This window comes from Tiliqua scincoides, chromosome 6, assembly GCF_035046505.1.
Source record: "Tiliqua scincoides isolate rTilSci1 chromosome 6, rTilSci1.hap2, whole genome shotgun sequence".
NCBI lineage: Eukaryota > Metazoa > Chordata > Lepidosauria > Squamata > Scincidae > Tiliqua > Tiliqua scincoides.
Window position 1 is genome coordinate 7,378,517 of NC_089826.1, and position 18,860 is coordinate 7,397,376.

Sequence of the window (18,860 nt, forward strand, 5' to 3'; positions counted from 1 at the left end):
TGGACAGGGAGACCAAGCGGCAGTGAGAATCTTGGCTATCCAGTCACATGAACCAAATGGAAACCTCCTGGCCAATCAGAGTAGCCAAGTGGGAAGTTTCCTCTCCTCAGGTCTCCTGCTATGGCTATTAACATGGGTCAGGCTTCATGCACCCAGCCCAGCTCTGGCAGGGAGTAGAGCAGAGCTGATTCAGATAAGACAGAGAGAAACCATCCACCACTGGTGTAGCACTGAGTGATGAGGAATGGAGCTGATAGTTACTCTTAAGGTGGCTGGTTAATAATTATTTTTTAAAAGCTGAAATCAGTAATGATGCTTTGTCCACAGCTGCCTTTTGGTAGCATGAAGGATCCATCTCTGAATGCAGCTCAAAGGAGGGGAGAAAGTGCAGAAGACTGGCAAATGGGGGCAGACAGTAGGGTGGTTGGATGAATTTGAAAGGGGGGTAAGTCCATGTGTCCTGTTTTGGCAAGCGAATCAATGACCTTGCTAGAAGGAAATCTGGATTCCCTGCATGTTCAGTCAGTGAATCAGCAGCAACATGGGATAACTGCAGACTGTATCACCATACAGTCTGGTTGGGTGGTTCCCAACCATCACCATACAGGGATGGTTGGGTTCTTTGCATGCTGGGCACACACCAGAAGACTGGAAGTGCCAGAACAGTCACAATTTTAAGGGTGCGTACAAAGACATACCAAAAGATGCCCATAAAGAATAACTGGTTTACATCACAAATGCACAAATGCTTTGAAACGAAGCCTTCAAGTGTCAAGAAAGGACGAATTACTCACCTGAGAATTTCCCTTCTATTTATCAAGGCTTTCATGTACTCTGAAAGCTTCTTCTGCATTAGTGCTAGGCGAAGCCAGGCTCTTCCTCTACCCACAGGGGTCCTAAGTCCCAGAGGTAGAAAGAAAAATATTCTTACACACAGGTCTGGGTATAATCTATATTCCAACTTCTGCATCCAAAATAAAATTGTAACAGGCAAATTTGTTTACTGTCACAGGTGCAGACTGTAGCTTACTTAGGGCCCAATCCTAGCCAATTTTCTTGCACTGATGCAGCTATACCAAAGTGGCATGTGCTGCATCCTGTTGTGGGTGGACAATCATGAAAGCCTACTCAAGCTTCTTACACAGGGCAGCATTGTGGCTGCATCAGTGCTGGAAAGTTGGATAGGATTGGGCCCTTAGGGCCCTTTTGAGCCCAGGTATAGCTGCAATGCAGCCCTGTGGTAAGGGAACACATGTTCCCATACCTTGAGAAGGCCCCAATGACTGCCCCTCCACCACAGGACGCAGTGCACACCCCACTGGCACAACTGCACCAGCACTGGAAAATTGAATAGGATTGGGCCCTTAGGTGCTCTATGAAATAATTTTTCAGAATTATACATAATGTCAGAGGAAGGTGCCTTATACTGAATCAAATCATTGGTCCACCTACAATCAGTACTATCAACAACGACAGGCAGTAGCTCAGCAAGTTTTCAGACAGGAATTCTTCTCCACCCTATCCTTTTACAGGGCAGTTTTCATTTGTCTATACGTTATAAAATTTCATCCTCCTACTTGTCATGAATATGTACAGCTTAGGCCTAGTAGCACTGCAAAGCCTGAACCACAGTAACCCAGTAACACAGAAGGGGCTTGCAAGGGGCTTGCAGTCCTAGCTGCCAGGATTTACAATTCAATGGAAGGTGATAATGTAGCACCAAGGCAGCCAGAAAGACGCCCATCAAGGAAGGAATACAGCTGCAGATCTCCAGGGGGGAGGGAAGAGCTGAGAGGGCAAGCTTCCAGCCCCACTTCCAGAGGTCAGGGTCTTTTTTCCTTGTCTCTTGGTGAGAGAGGTGGTGGGTGCACATCCTGCCCCGCCAGGACCATGTGGCCATAGGTAACTGGCCTGAGGATCTACAAAAGAAGCTGACCCAGGTGAGGGTTAGAGAATAATAGAGTTAGCAAGTTAGCTTTGTTGTTTTATGCTGATATGTTTCCTAGAAGTTTTTTATGCCTCTAGCATTTGCTGCCTTTTGTAACCTTTTGTAACCCTATGTATTTAATAAAGTAGAAAATCTTTTTACCATGTTGGTTCATTGTCTGTTGGGGACAAACAGACAATCTGGTGTGCTCTCTGGGGCATTTGGTGGGCCGCTGTGAGATACAGGAAGCTGGACTAGATGGGCCTATGGCCTGATCCAGTGGGGCTGTTCTTATGTTCTTACAAAGGTTCAGAATCCTGCCTAGCCGTTCAGTAAGCTACCAAAAATCCTCATTGTGGACTAGAAACTTGAGGACTGAGAACTTAAGTAAAGAAAGTGCTCAGTGCCTACAAGGGATATAGTTTAGCCTAGAGGGTCTCGGTATCCCTGGACTGAGACACTGGCTCTTACAGGGTGGTGGCAGTACTACCAAACAGGGATCTTTGAGGGCTCTAGGGTTCAGAACCAACAACTCTGAGCACCCAAAACCCTGGGTGTGAGACCAAGTATACAACACTACTTATCTGATACAGGCTTTTTTTTTTTCAAAAACGTAGCCAGGAAAATACCTCTAATTCAAAAATGCATAGATACTGCTAGAAAAGAAGCTGGGGCTCATTACCCCTTTCTTACTGGTTGGAGTTTATTGACAACGGCATCTAGAGCGCAGAGCCAAAGGGAGATCCTCTGGGACACTGTCCAGAGCACTCCAAAGCTTAGCCCAGTCTCATTTTGAGGGTAAATACTGGGTGACACAGAAGCAGCACTGTGGGCAAATAGGAATTTAGGAAAGCTAATTTCCCAATTCATTCATGAAACAATTTTCATTTATAGTAAAGCTTCTCTTAACTGTGACTTGTTCTTTAATTAGACATGCCCCGTGTGCCACATATTCCAAGTATCTAAATACACAGATACTGAACTCTAAAAGATCAACCAATTTTTCACAAACTGGGGAACTGACAGAAAAATCCCAATCTTTACCACACTTGCAAGGTAGATCAGCAGTACCATCATTTCAGGTGGTGAGACTTGCACTGAACGTGGCTTGCCTAAGGCCACCTGGTGAATTCATGGCAGGAGGAATTGAATAGGTCATGGGGAGAAGCTTTGTGGTTCACAGACCAGACTCTTAACCGCTACATTACACCAGCTTTTCCTCACAGTGTTGTCTCAAACTCTTCTTTATACATGCACCAAATATATTGATGTGCACATGGATAGCTCCATTGTGCAAATTCAACCTTATTTTAGTAAAAAAAAAAATTAAAACCGTGGACCTGCAGAATAGTGGAGAAGCTGCTGTTTGCGGCTGGATGCTTGGCAGTGCTTTACAACATCCCTGACCAGTCTCTTGTTCAGAAATAGACAAAACCTTCACTTACTTCAGCCCTGGCAAATCTTTAACACTTGCTGTAATTTCTCCAGCTTCAGGGACAAACTTCTCCACCAACTCCAGAGGTCCCCAAAATGACTTGTTTTGGCCCAGAAAAGTCTTCTTGGCTGGAGAAAAACATTGTTATTCCTTATATGTGGAAGTGACATCCTCAAATCATGTTGGATAGTGCTGGTTGTGTTAAAAATCCAAATTCTGGAGTCCATATTCTAAAAGTTAGCAGCCCAGCCAGAACCTTAAACATATGGACACTCTTCCTTTATCTTTATTCCATGCTCTGCTGTATTCCATACCCATTTTCTAGTGAGCAGTATCATTATTTGAGACAGTGAATCATGGACATGGCAGGCAACCATGACCAACTGCTCTTATAAGCCTGCAAAGCAACACTAACTGCCATAAGAAGGAAGAATAGTGGTTGCAGTGTTCATATGATGGATTAACAGGCTCTGTTTTACCCCCATGTTGTTTACTAGCTAGGTAAGCTGCTTGGTAAGATCATCCAGAGTTATGGAGTTATGTGGTCATCAATATGGAGATGACACCCAGCCTTCTCTGTTTTATTGCAATTCTTTGCAATGATTGTGTTTTACCTTTGTGAGCCACGCTAGGTATTTATTTATTACAGTACTTATATATCGCCTTTCTTGAAGACCTGTAGACTCAGGTCACGTAAAAATCAAGGTAGTTTACGTAGGCAGGCTGACCATAAACCCCCTTTTTTTAAAAATGGGGTTTATGGTCAGCCTGCCTACGTAAACTAGTTCCTCTCATAGAATAACACTTGTGAAAACCCCATTTTTTTAAAAATGGGGTTTTCACAAGTGTTATTCTATGAGAGGAACTCACAGAATCCTCCATTTCACCAGATGTTTGTACTGTTCATAGTGCAGTCATCATTCACATTGTTTTTAAATAATAAAAACAACATCATCTTCTTACACCCACCTTTTAAGCCATGTTTAAGGCAGTGTTCCATCACTACAAAAAACTGCTGAAGGGGTGCATAGTCAGAGTCCAATGTCCTTCCAAGATTAAGAGCAGATTCAATCAAGCCCTTTATACTTAGTTTAGCCATATTCATCAGGTTCATGCGTTCATTAGCCATGAGATAGTTGGGATCTGTAACATATGCAAAAAATTTGGTAAGAAAAATGCAAGAATAAGAATTTATAAATAACAAATCAAGAAAGTTTTTTTTTAAACTCTTTATGATTAGAGAAGAAACAGGTGAAACCTGCAAGAACTCATTAGAAGTTTTGAGGTTAATCATGAAAAAAGGTGACAGGAACTTTGTAGAGTGGGGGGGGTTATATTCTTGGGGAGTGCTCTGTTCTTCAGAGAGTGAACTGGGGATAACATGTAGTTTGCCTTACAAAATGACCCTTTCCACAAGTGGTGTATTAAGCAATAGAGTATTCCAGTTACAAAGCAGATATACCACTAAGGTACAGCTACAGCACTAAGTATTAAATTCAAGAGAAAGATGCCATGTTAAATTTGAAGAAAAGTTTCTTTATGAGTGAAGCCAAGTACATTTAATACCACCTTTTAGTTACTATTTAGTAACAGGTTGTGGGGGCAGGATCCTGACTAGGAATGACCATTCTAATGAACATTCTAATATAGAGCAAATCTTAACAGCTGGTTGAAGGGATCTCTCATTCACAGTTTTCCTTGTGTCCTCACTGGAAATTGATCCAGATCTTTACCTCTTTGTTCACATCCAAACTCTCCAAGTTTGCTTCAACTAGGCATGGTCAGAATTTGCATATGCTCATTTGCATATGCTCATTTCAATAAACTATAGCAACAGTTCTCTACCCTTAAGGAGAATCTCTGGTGACTTTTGGGGTCATAGCCAACAAAACATTTTCTACACAACTTCTCTTTATTTTGTTTTAATCTGTTTAAACCCTGAACTATTTGCGGTCCAGAAAATACCTTAACATTACATACGTCAGATACATATTCAGAAATAGGTTACGGATAATTCAGGAAAATGGTGAGACACATAAGCTACATCAACAAATGCATTTTGGGAGATAAGGAAGGAAAGTAATACATGAAATCAAAACATCAACAGAACTGAGGGGGCGAAAAGATCCGCTGATTTCCCAAATTCAAGTTAAAGAACAATGAAGAGAAATAAGGGTAGTTCAGACATTAATCACAATCCCATCAATCACCTCTTGCCAAGTGAACATATAAAAACATCAATGAATAAAATGTCTGGTAAGTGTAAAGTAAAAGAACGAGATGCAATGAGACACAGCTAATTCAGCCGAATACTTTCCCTATCCATTACAGTGTTTCAGGTTTTTGCAAAGTAGCAGCTTTCAACAGTGGACTGGGAGCCCACTCCTATCCAAATTTCTAGCACCAGTGCAGTTGCAATACACCCCAAGGTAAGGGGACAAATCTTCCCATACCTTGAGCAGGCCTCAGTGACTGCTGCTCCACTGGAGAATGCAGTGCATGCCCCATTGCCACAGCTGCACCAGCACTGGAAAATTGGATAGGATTGGGTCTTGGGACAACACACCTAGGCATCCTTGTGCATTACCTTAAACAGCCTTGGTTTGGTGAAGTCATAAGCCCATTCAACTGGATGGTTCATGGACATCTGAACCGTCCTAAACCTAGGATAATCCTAAACCTAGGATTAGGGACAATCGGTTCATTGACCTGGTCTGGTGGGCTTGAATGCCCAGTCAGCTGGCATACAGCTTGACTAGGACCAACTGTTCTTGGAAAGTCAGTGGAGAAGATGTGAATCCACAAAAGAACCTATTTGACCATATAGGCTTTCTACCATAGTATTCATTTCAAAGGGGTTCAGGGATACCTCCCAGGACAATGGCTCCTGCAACAGGATGCCTCAGTAGCCTTTTTTAGGATTCTGAGGCATCACAGAAGGCCCTGGGGGGGGTCTAGAAAGGTCCCAAATTGGGAGGGGGGTACACGAACAATGAAGAAAATTAGAGGTTTTTCACCACATGGGATATATTGAACCCAATGAACCCCAATGAAACATCTGCCCTCAACACTTTGCCCTCAAAGCAAAGTGTCCGTTTAAGCAGAATTTATCTGTCCTCATTAACAGCCTTAGCCCCTTTTGTTATTTCTCTCTTTATTGTGACTTTACTATATTGTAGCGATACAGAGCTTGGATGCAAAGGCAAGATAGTTCTCTCTTTTGAAAGTGTTCTCATCCACTACCAAATTCTAGTCCAACACAGGATCTCCTTGGTACCACTACAATTCAAACTATTTTCAAAAGGAGGACAGTCTTAGAACAAGGGAGAAGTTATATTTGTAGCCAAGCCTCAAGGTCACATTCAGATATAAAATGTGTACATGCAAGAGACTCTCAGAGGATAGTCCTGCAACAGTAACACATTTCCTAGCAGACAAACAAGCCTAACCAAGTCTCCTTCTGAAGCCATTCTGTTATACTGCTACAAATCCGTTTGCAAGTACAATATATTGTAGTCACTGGTAGAACTGATAGTGGAGGACTCTAGAATGGAATCAACCATATTCAATATAATGTAATAGCTGAGATGAATGCACTAGTCTTAAAAAAAAAAAGGCTACCACAAAAGGTAGCAATTTGTTTTACAATGTTATTTTACTGCAAAATCTCTATACAATATCTTTGTAAAACTAATTTGATTAAATTGCAAGACATGTATTTTACATTCTGAGCAAGTGATTCTAGCTTAATTCCCAGGAACATACCCTCTGTTGAAAAAGGCAGCTATAGCAGATCTGGTCCTGAAGAATGAGGCAGACAAAACAGACTTTTCTAACTAAAAATGTACATTAAAAGTGTTGTGTTCTATTTAGCAAAGTTGAGTTGCAATTCCAAAATGATCACTTTACCATTACCTTAGCTTGATAGCAGAACAGCTTCATAAACATGGCAAGGTGGACAGAATGATTTTAGCAGCCCACAGTTTTAAGTCCTAAAACTGACTTAACGTGCCCAAATCCATGGCAAAGGTTCAAATCAGTGCAAACAACCAGGACCACAAGACTTTCACAAAGGGAGTCCCTCATTCCCATGTTGCCCCTCCTCTTGTGTACAGAAGAAAAGAGAAAAGGACAAGTGTGGCAGCAGTTCTGGCAGTGAGCACCGTTTCAAAGTAACAGAGCAAGCAGTGGCCTTGCACCAACTTTCCAAACTCTATAGGTTGCTGTGCAGTGGATCACAGGATTAGATAAGATTTCAAGGACTCAGGTCATGTAAAGAGAGTACAACCTTTCACACTTTTTCAGAGTCAAATTTTACCCAAAATGCAGCCATGTTTGTTCACACAACATGCAGTGAGCACACAAGCAAAATGCTGATGGAGTGCACAAATGTGGGGGTTTGCTCTGCAAGAATATGGGGCTTTCCGTGAAGCACATGAAACAAAGCATAATGGGATTTGAGAGAAGTCAAAGTCATACAAGTAGCTAAACCACAGAAGACAAAGTTCAACTAAATTGGCATGTTAAAAAAGTTATCATTCTGTCTGGTTAAACACTACAGGTGCAGCCTATTTATCCATGGATTTTTTATCTGTGGATTTGTCTCAACTAGAATGGGGTGGGAAACCGAAAGTCACACACACACCTTTGCCTCCTTTGCCCTGCGCTGGCATCTTGCTCCATTTCCAGGCAGCCCAAAACACTGCAAAAACTCTCTTCCTAACCCAGGCAGGGAAATAGCCCTGGAAGAGGTTCCCCTTGCAAAGGAACAATAACACTCCTGGAACCCCTGAGCCAGCAAAGAGGCTGAAGAGAGGAAGGGGGGCCAAAAATCTCTGTAGCCAGAAGATTGGAGCTCACGTGCGCGCGCGCGCGCGCGCTCTCTCTCTCGCTCGCTCTCGCTCTCGCTCTCTCTCTCTCTCTCTCACACACACACACACACACAGGAGCAGGTGTGGTAGCAACAGAGGGGATTGCTTTAAAAAACCCAGGGAGTGTTTGCCAAATTCCCCCCCCCCCATTGAGATGGTGCAGGCAATCACTGACACAAGCAAGCCTTCCCACCAAGCAAAGCATGAGATTTAGCCTACAATCTTCTCCACACTTTCCTGGGAGTAAGCCCCATTGACTACAATGGGGCTTACTTCTGAGTAGAAATGCATAGGGCTGAACTCTTAAAAGATCAGCACCCCAACTGTGAAAGAAGCCGGGCAGCTGGCAACGGGGAGGGCTGAGTACTGAGGGGAGGGGACTGACAACAGCTGCCTGAGTTTCCTTCCATCCGGAAGTGTCAGGCTGCAATGTATTTGCATAACTCTATGGAATTTAGCACAGCACATTATTTGTTAATCGCGCCGAGGAACAGAACTAACGTGGATAAATAGGCTCCACCTGTATAAGGTTACCCAACTAGGAAACCTTTTGAAGAGTCTTAACATTTATTTTCACAAAGCAAGAGGCAACATTTTTCATGAAATCGTATCCCAATTGTATACAGTAGACCCTCCCCCACTTTACAATTGGTTCAGCATATGATGACACCACTTTACAGTAGACTCTCCATAACAAAATAAGATTCACTATATAATGTTATGTACTTTTCAATAAGCAGCACCACCATGACTTGAAGAGAGAGAAGGAAGAGGGAAAAGTGGCCAATTAGCGTGTGATTAAGCTGAGAAGCATAAGGGGCTACTCACACCCTTGTTCCTCACCCAGTTATGGTGTTATCCCACAAAGGGGAGGTAGTGAAGCCAGTGACAGCACTTCCCTTTCTTGAGCAGCTGCAGCAAGGCCATGGTGAAAAAACTGATGAGGGACAGGCCAAGTGAGTGAAAACTGGCTGTGCACTAAGGGTGGCCCTGCCTTCTCTGAGTTGTGTGCATGATTTGAGAACGTCTAAGCTGACTGACAGCCTTGAGATGCAGAGATTTCCCTTGCGGCAACAGCATTATCTTTAAGTAGCACATCTGAGAAGGCTGTTGCCAGGAGTTCCTGAAATCTAAACAATAATTTGCCTGCAGGTTTTCCATATATACCATATCTTCAGATAAGACTCAGCAAGCATGTTAAAGAACTCTTTTGCACTGGAGTATGTCACTACAGGTGGGGTCTCAGTATCCATGAGATACTGTTCTTGGACCCCCTGCAGATACTGAAAATTGCAGAGAAGCAAATCCAAACTTTTCAGCCCTTAAGCCCTCCGAAGGGGATGGGAGCTGAGCTCAGGTCCCCTCCGGAGGGCTTTTTGATGCCTACAGATGCTGTGAAGGTCTGCCTGCAGCCTCTGCGGGCTTCAAAATGGCTCACAGGGCCGAAAAACGTAACTTCCAGTTTCGTGAGCTGCGCTCCAGTCTTCTCCAGAGGGCTTTGTGAGGCCCGCAGAGGCCATGAAGGTTCACCTGAGGCCTCTGCGGGCTTCAGAATGGCCCATGGGGTCAAAAAAATGCGACTTCTGGTTTCCCTTGGTTTTATGCCTTTTAAGAATGCCTTTTTAAAGTTGCTTTTTCAGCCTATGGGCCATTTTGAAGCCTGCAGAGGCCTCATGCAGACCCTCACTGCCTCTGCGGGTTTCAGAAAGCCCCCGTAGTAGTGTTCAGTTGGGGCCAAGTCTGGCCCAGTGCGGGTCTGTGGGAACAGGTGGACAGTTTTTCCAAGACATTAAGTTTTTCACTTCAAGGTTATGTTTTAACCTTGTTTTTTTTTGGGGGGGGGGGGAATCATGTTTTTACCACTCTTCCCTTAATTAAGTCAGATATATATTTTGATGCCCTAGAAAACAATCCTTGTGAGGAAAGGGACACAGAACATGTTGCATCTTCCTTCCTTGGATTCTGCTTCTTCTACACATCCTCATTTCTCCTTTCAACCTTACAAGTGATGTTCTAAATGGCAAAGTACTGTGAATAACTGCCATTATTTTCAAATAAACTGCGCAAAAATCATGTTATAATTGTAACGGTCTAAAGGCAACTAAAAGTGTTAGATATGACATGGAAGATTGTGATTAGAATCACTCGTTTAAACAAATGACAGCTTCCTCCCCTCCAAAAAACAACCAAGACTGCTGCACTGTGTGAAGCAGGTAAAACTCCGCCCCCCCATCTGCTGTTTTCCAGATTCAAAGCCTCATACACACCAAGCTGACATGACCTGTCGAGAAAAACTTACAGGTAACTATATGATACCTGCAAGTCAAATAGCAGCTGGAAAGAGATTTTAACTGGACGTGGAAGGGCAGAAGTATCTAGGAGAGCGGCCGCAAGGAGCCAGGAGGAGGGTTCAAACCTTTCTATCTGTGCATCCTTTTTACCAGATCCACCCATGAGGCCACCTGAAATGTCCATGTGAAGTTGCACCCTTGGACTGACAGCACAGGCGAATCCCCACCCATCTCTCTGCTGCTCCACTCTCTTCAGACTTGCAGGGAGCAAGTCAGTAAAGGATCACAGCAGTGGCTGCTGGAAGAAGTAGGAAAAAGGTAGCCACAGCTCAAAACCACTTCTTTAAACCTGATTGGTGCTTTGTCCAAGTAGTCAGGACAGGAGATTTTCGAGCCCCTTCCCTGCATTTACACAGATCACTGCATGCAACTCCTCTTCAGTTTGCAATGAACACAAGCTGTCTGCAAAGAGCACAATACCTGCACTTGTTCATTTCAAACAGGAAAGGCATAGACTGAGGATGTTACATAGTGCACACTTAGTAAGTAGGGAATGGAAGTACACCCATTCATTTGCCTGCCCACCATCCATGGAAAGGATGTGCAAAGACACATGTGAGCAGAGATGGCAATGGTTGGTATATTCATGTGGTGCAGGGAATACACAGCCCCTGCTTTTTGCTATTAAAAACCAGAAAAAAATTCAACCCAATTTAGGTCAGTGCAGGGTTTAAACCAGGGATGTCAAACTCGTTTCATATAGAGAGCCAAAGCTAGCATTTATGATGTCTGCTGAGATCCAGAAGTGACATCATTATGCAGATAATGGCCACAAATAAGCAATTTGTTCTCATAGAAACCAATTAGCTGCAAATGACAGAAGATATTATGTGCAAATCTTGTTCCAATTTCAAGATGAGAGACAGCCCATTATCAAGCTGGGAGAGCTCAATTATAAAGGGGGGGCAGATAATTTGCTTTAGGGGGCTGCATTTGGTCTATGGGCCTTATGTTTGACACCCCTAGTTTAAATCAACAGGTCTGCAACTGTCAGAAGGGAAAACTACAGACTTGCATTTCTCTCCTGGCCTTCTATCACAAAGCTGCAACATCCCGCTTGTTTAAACCACGGCTCATGCAAAGCTGTGGTTTTACTCTTGGTTTCAACATTCTGGCTTATTAAAAAACGTTAAACCACAGTTTCCAGCTTCACATGTGTCTAGGCTTAATAGCCCAGAATTCCTAACTGTGCAATCAGAGAATGAAAGAGAGAAAAAAAAAGGAGGGCACAATTTTCTCAGGCTCCTTCATATAGGAGGAAACTGTGATTTCCTATTATATGTAAACAGGCCCTTAGTTCAAGACTATGGGTGCATCCAAAAGACCATTATTGGTCCCATAGGCTGACTTTATTTCTGTTATGCACCTCATTATCCAAATTGATTTTTGTGCATTCCCCATACATACTACTCCTCCTCAGCAGTTTGTCCTACAACCATATTTATTATTCACAATTGTACACATGCACTCAATTAACCCATCCATATTCAAATAAAATTTGATGCAGTGTATCAGGAAAAAGAACAGAGGAACTCTGAGATTGGATTGCAAAGTAGTTAAATTTAGTGTCTGCTAAAAGAAGTTAGCAAAAGCAACTAGTAAGATGTCTGTTGTAAGCAGGTGCATGGGTACAATGGCACACATTTATCCAAACTTCTGAAGTTTGTTTTACTTAAGGAGGAGATGCAAAACAATGACTGTGAAGCAGAGCAGTGAAAGAGTTCCATCCAGGCCAGCTCCAGGGCATTTCAGACCTTTGAGATGCAGTCATTTGTGCCTACACAAATACCCCAAAATTCTCCAGAAGTTGGCACTGAACAGTAAGATCATGGGATGCGATATGGAATGTGTTACCCGATAATTATGAAAAGATCATGAAAAAAACAGAAACAAAAAACACAACACTACGGATGTACTTTTAAAATATGATGCCAAAAGAAAATGCATGTTTTAACCTAAGGAAAACTAGCATAATATGGTTAGGCATATGTATGATCCACAGTTACTACCACTGGGGAATAACTGGTGATCCAGCTCAAAGGAAGACAACAAAAGGTAGATGAAAATGAAATGGAAATAAAAGCTGAAAGGTGTTGGTGTGGCACGCACCTTCTGTATCATCACGCAATTGCTCCACCAAATCTGTCAAATCCTCCCAAGAGTCTTTGCAAACAGCAAAAAAAGAAAGGAAAAGAAAGAAAAAGACGTCATGCAAGCCACGATCCAAAGAAAAGATTGAAAAATTAAGGAAAGGAACGGAAAGGGAGCTTGTTGTACAAAATACATATTAAAGTGATTAGAGATTTAAAACTAAAAAGCAGTTGTAGTCTGAATAAAGCAACACACCAGAATTTCAGGAAAGAAAAAAGAATAAAATTTTCTTTTTAAGTAATAGAAAAACATAATTTTAAGCAGAATGAGAAACTGTCTATCTTTCTATGCTTTTAACTAGACGTAGAACTTGCATGCCTGGAAAATGTGTTCGGGGAAGCTGTACACTATTCTTCAGAGTCATCTTCCAGAAAGGGATCCCTGTCCCCCAAGGAAGAGGAACACATCTGTTCCCATGTTTAGAATAAAGGAGTAAGGCGTAAAACTAGAACAATTTAATGTATCATTTGTGCTTCGGTTTCAGCCAAAATGTATTTACACAGCCATGGTCAAAACACCACCACACTGCACAGTGTGCCTCCCTTCCACAAGCAAGAGATCACTGTGTGTTGCAGTCATTAGATCAAGCGGGAGGGAGAGGACAGAGAAAAGTCCTAAGAGGACAGAAGACAGTGCTGCTCCATAATCTCCACTATGGCAAACATTAGCTTGCATTCTGGATTCATACTTACATTTTCTTTCTTGCTGCAAGGCCTAACTCAGACGCATTAAGAAGGTAGAGTCCTAAACCTGAGTCAAACTATTCCTTTCCAGTACAGGCAGAGCAGGAAGGGGGAAAAAAAAAAGCAAAGAACACACCCCACTGTGGCTTCCCTCCCACAGGAACTTTATGATCTCGTCCTCACTCACGTGTTGATTTGTGAGTAGCTGAGACACTTCTGTTTAAAGAGAACGGTAGGCTTTTGGAAAACAATCCTAACCGTTCCACATTCACCAGCAGCTGGCTTCCCATACATCAGAACTGATTCGCAACTTCATTTTCATGTTCCAAGGGTCTACTAAACCCGGTAGTTCTGTTCTACTTTAAATGTGGCTATAATTTTGAATACCCTGCATGATAGGGAACATTAGAATAAACAAGAACTCACAAGGAGCCTTGCACCCATCTTCCATGTCGGCTACAGCAATACAACAGCTACAGCAGTATCCACTACAAAGACTTAACTATTTTATTTTTCAAATTCTTACACCATCCTTCCTCCAACTAGCTCAGGGTGGTGTATGTGATTCCTTCCTTCCTTCCTTCAGTCCTCACAACAATCTTATAAGCTAGGTTAAGCAAGAAGCTTCCTAGCTGAGGAGGGATTTGAACCAGGAACCTCCAGGTTCAACACCAGAACCACCACACCATCCATGTTTCTTAACTGCTTGAAGTGGTATCCCTGTGTCATGAGCAGAGTATGGAACAAAGGTTAACAAAGTGAATTATCATAAAGTCATGGGTACAATGTATGAAACAAAATGAAAACCAAAACCCTGTGTCAAGGTAACCAAAATCCTGCAACCTGTATAAATTCTGCATATTTCAATTTTTTTTTCTTATTTTGCAGTCTACTCAAGAGGAGGGGCAAAGAGTTGCACAAGGCCTTGCCCTCACTGGAAACATTATTCAGTAACTCCTCTAAGATCAATTGTCTTCAATTGATCTGAGACACCTAGACACACCTTCAAGCGTAGCACTACAATCATATTACCAGCTTTAAACAGAAGTAGAGATTCATCAGAAGATGAATTCTGTAGCCAACACACCACATTCTATAAACAGCAACCCTGGGTTTGTCTAAAGCCAACCAGCAAGCTCCTAGCTGAGCTGAGACTGAAATTCTCTAGTCCACAGCTCATCCTTTGAAACACTTTGTTGCAAACACAAACTCATACAGGGAGTATTAAAGGACTGGGTCATCATTAGGATATACAGCAAAATGCTGTCACTACAGCCCTATCTGTGGAACTTCCTGCCTCTGGACCAGGGGTATCCAAGGTTTTTGGCAGGAGGGCCACATCATCTCTCTGACACTGTGTCGGGGGCCAAGGGGGAAAAAAGAATTTACATTTATAATTTGAATAAATTTACATAAGTTTACATAAATGAATATATAAAAGATGAACTTATATGAATGAATGAAGGTCTTCCAATAGCTCAAGGCCTATAAAAGGCTTTGCACAAAGCAAGGCCAGCCTTTCCTTCACTGCCACTGCTGCATCACAGACGTGAAACAACAAGCAGTGGAAGGAGCCATCATCCCACAGCTCACGCAAGAGGTCAAACAGTCGCCCTCATGCTGAGAGCAGTTGCTTCGGGCCAGTGTGGGCTCCAACAAATCTCTGGAGGGCCAGAGGCTCATTGAAGACTGGGGGTTCCCTGAGGGCCACATTGAGAGGCCTCGAGGGCGCAAGTGGCCCCAGGGCCGGGGTTTGGGCACCCCTGCTCTGGACAAAAGACTCGTTTCACCACTGACACTGTTCCAGCAATGGTTAAAGACACTTTTATTTTGTTTACCTTTCAGATCCTAAATTTCTACTGGTGGTGCTGAGCCTCGCTTTATATCCCAACGTGTCTCTCTTCTCTCACACACTGCTCTTCAGGGTGTTGCAGGACCCACACAACATCCATCTGTTTAACTGTGGAAGCCTGGTTCAGTTTGTGTGACGAGAGAACCAGTTCGGCACTCTCCTGAATTATTTGACCACTATCAGTTTAGAGCTTATTCGCCAAAGGAGAACGGCGAATACTTGCAGTGACAACTGAAAGTCAATAGCTCACATCCTATCACTACTGCATCAATATATATTCACATTTAAAACTAAATGATTGAGCAGTGGTACAATGATCATTTGACTAAATATCTACTGTATCTTTGACATCAGAGGCAATTGGGGCATTACACAGAAGGAGTTTGTTTCTTTAAATACTGGTTGACTGAGTTGCAGTGCTATCACAAAGAACATGAAAAGAGACCTGCTGGATAATAGCTAAGGGTCGTCTTCCCACAGTATCCAACCAAGAACGGTCACAAGGAATGCATGAAGGCAATAGCAAAAGGAAGTTATTTCCTGAAAAAAAATATTTACTCTCCCTAAACGAGATCAACACAAAATTCCGTTAAAGGGAATTTTAATGCACTTCAGAGGTTATTAGTTACTGAGAGGAGCCATAGGGATTTCATTTTGATTAGCTTTTCTCTATTCAGTGCCACCTTCCAAGCCCAACATTTTTCACAGATCTGCCACAGTTATTTAGTGGGGCACTGAAAGTGATTGTCACCAAGCTAGACAGTGGCACATGCACTAAAATCTCTAAGAGCCCAATCCTGAGAAGCGTGTGCCAGCTCACCATAAGTCATGTGCTGTAAGGCACACCTGCAATCATTACCACTGGCCCAGCACAAGCCCATGCTGGGACAGTGCTGGTTGGAGGCTGGTGGACCACCACCTGGTGCATTTGAAAAGCACCAGGTGTGGAGAGATGAGTGGGAGCATTGGGGAGAGGTGTTCCAGGGTGGAGGAAAGAGAGGAAAGGCACGACAGGGGAGAGAGGGTAAGGTAGTGCTCTGCTCCGATGGGTCCAGAGCCCCATGTTGGGCCTCATGGCCAAACACGAGGTATCTTGACACTGCACCAGCTAAATAGCTGGCACAGAGTTGAGTAGCCCCATTGTGGGTGTACTTTCCTTATCCTGAAGAAGGGGACGAAGGTCCCCTTCCCCTGAGGAGTTACTGGCGGCTGCCCAGCACATTCAGGATGCCGCAGAAGCAATTTTTTACACCGCTGCAACCTTTCGTGCCGTGATGTGACAGCATAATCCTGAGTTGCTGGCGCATGGGGCTGCCGCCGTGCCAAAATGGCTACTGTGGCATCCTGAGCACACTGGGTAGCTGCCAGCAGCTCCTCAGAAGAAGGGGACATTCTTCCCCCGACCCTGGGTAAGGAAAATAGCCCCACAATGGGACTACTCAATTCTGCAGTGGCTCTTTAGCAGGCGAAGAATTAAGAAGTCATGTGTCGGGTCATGTGGCCCGGCATTTGGCTCCTGATCCAGCGCTCTGCTGGTCTCAGCCCCCTCCCACCCTACTGCCTCCCCCTGCCGTGCCTTCCCCCTACCCTCTGCCCACCCTGGAACGCCTCCTCCCCACCCTGTCTTATCTCTCCAACACCCAGCACTTTGCACGGAGTGCCAGGCGGCAGACCACGGGCCCAACGTGAGCTTGCACTGGGCTAGCTCCAGCGATGGGCTCACAGTAAGGCTCAGAAACATGCTTTACAGTACATTTGTGACAGTGCACACCGGCAGTGAGCTGGTGCACGAAGATCTGGATTGGGCCCTAAGTCAGTTCTTCCAAAGTCCCAAGCAGTTTTCAAAATGCAGTGTTTTGAAGGATGCATTGAACATACGTAATTTAATCATGGAAGAACAAGAGCTAATTGGACTAACTAGAAAATACCAAGGAGCTCTTAAGGGGGAGGGAACTGCACACACATACAAAGAGAGAGTTTTCAGCTGTCTACTATTGACTCTAGCCTAGTAAATACCTATTTGCCAATGCTTGCAAGGCCAGTCTTCTTCCTTTAAAACATGCTAAATGTCAAAGATTAAACCAGTATAATCCAGACCATATGATCTGCAAACAATGAGCAGGAACAAAGAGATATGCCAATCAAGGCTCCCCCAGAGCAGAACATTGCAAGCAATTTATCAATTAGCCAAGTACATGCAACAGGGAAAGGAAAGCCTCTTCCTTGTTTTAAACACGGTTGTTAAGCTACCAGTGCACTGAATTGCTGGTAATATGAGTGCTTACAATTAATGTCGTGTACAAGAGAAAACATCAATGAACAAGGAACTCACATAATGGGATGAGCAGAACACGCATACAGGCAATGACTATTAAGAGTAAACTCTCACCATAAGCCTCAACGTGCCACTACTGGGATCAGCTCATGTATACAAGTCCTAAGTGATAGATTCCTACAGCACAACGACTCATGAGAATTCCATGAGTATTTACTGGACACTGGTGATGATTTCAGATCTTATTAGGTGCTGGGGGGGGGGGGCAAGCAGGACTTAGAGCCAAGACTTTGTGCCTTTTTCTTAGCACTAGAGAAGCTGGCAATAATTAACCCTTCCCATCTAACTTAGCTGGAATGCCACATTGTCACGGAAGATCCAGAAACCATCTACTACTGCATGACTAGCAGGGAAGTTAAAAGAAGGCAAAGGAAATGAGTACAACATCCAGCCAACCCAACAAAAATTAGACGAGAACGCATGTTAAAGATCAGATGGCCCACCTGATTTTCCAGTCCCCGACACTGTATTTGCAAGTTTTCTATGAAAAGCACACTATAGCAAAAAAAATTTTGGTTATCCGAATGGGAATGTGTGCTACATAGAAAATGACATATTTTTTGTTATCCCTTCCACTCCCACTCTTACACTTGCTTCTCTATGGTCAAAATTTTGATTCTCTTTCATGGCAGGGACCTGTCTTTTTTGCTTAGGCATTCTATACAGTATCACAAATGCTGATGACACTATAGAAATAATAATAAAGCGGCAACTATTTAAGACTTATTTTAGTTTCCATAAAAGTATAAGTCATATAAACATAAAAGAGCAACTTGTGGAGCCTGTGGGTGCCACAGGAATTCTGACAAGAAACAGTCAGTACCACAGTAAAGTAGCTGCCAACAAGGCAGGGCCAGGCCCCAAAGGATCTCTTACACACATGCACACACCTCACACCCACTCACCTTTCTTTCATTCATTCTGACATCCTCTGCAATGGACATCACTACCACACTTTCACTTGTCCTTCTCAGTGCACTGCTTCACTAAGTATGGTCTCCTATGGGGGGGGGAATGAAAAAGGATGCACGGGCAAGAGGAGAGGGAGGTGCTCCACTTTCTACTTTGTTTTCCACACTTCCTCTTTCAAAACCTGCAAAGTGCTGCAGAGTGGAGTTTAGATGACAAGTACAACAGCAGGAGGCCGATATGGCCAGACACCTCTGCAGGTACAGGGTACCTAACTGGGGCATTTGCCATATAAGAAGGTGGCATCCTACTGAATATCCATATAGCAGGTCAAGTCGCAGAAGCC

At 43.4% G+C, this 18,860-nt stretch overlaps 1 protein-coding gene across 6 annotated transcripts in view; it reads right to left on the reverse strand.

The window, feature by feature from the left end:
* Positions 1 to 18,860, reverse strand: part of RUFY3 (RUN and FYVE domain containing 3) — a 52,961-nt gene that overhangs the window by 21,361 nt on the left and 12,740 nt on the right. For 5 of the 6 annotated variants that reach the window (XM_066631822.1, XM_066631821.1, XM_066631819.1 and 2 more), the window contains 3 exons: positions 4,332 to 4,505; positions 3,373 to 3,490; positions 795 to 896 (listed from right to left, as the gene is read on the reverse strand). In XM_066631822.1, the coding sequence (XP_066487919.1) occupies positions 795 to 896; positions 3,373 to 3,490; positions 4,332 to 4,491 (380 nt within the window). In that variant the 5' untranslated portion in view covers positions 4,492 to 4,505. Of the gene's footprint in view, positions 1 to 794; positions 897 to 3,372; positions 3,491 to 4,331; positions 4,506 to 13,427; positions 13,447 to 18,860 lie in introns of those variants that run through there. The other variant, XM_066631823.1, reaches the window with a different exon arrangement.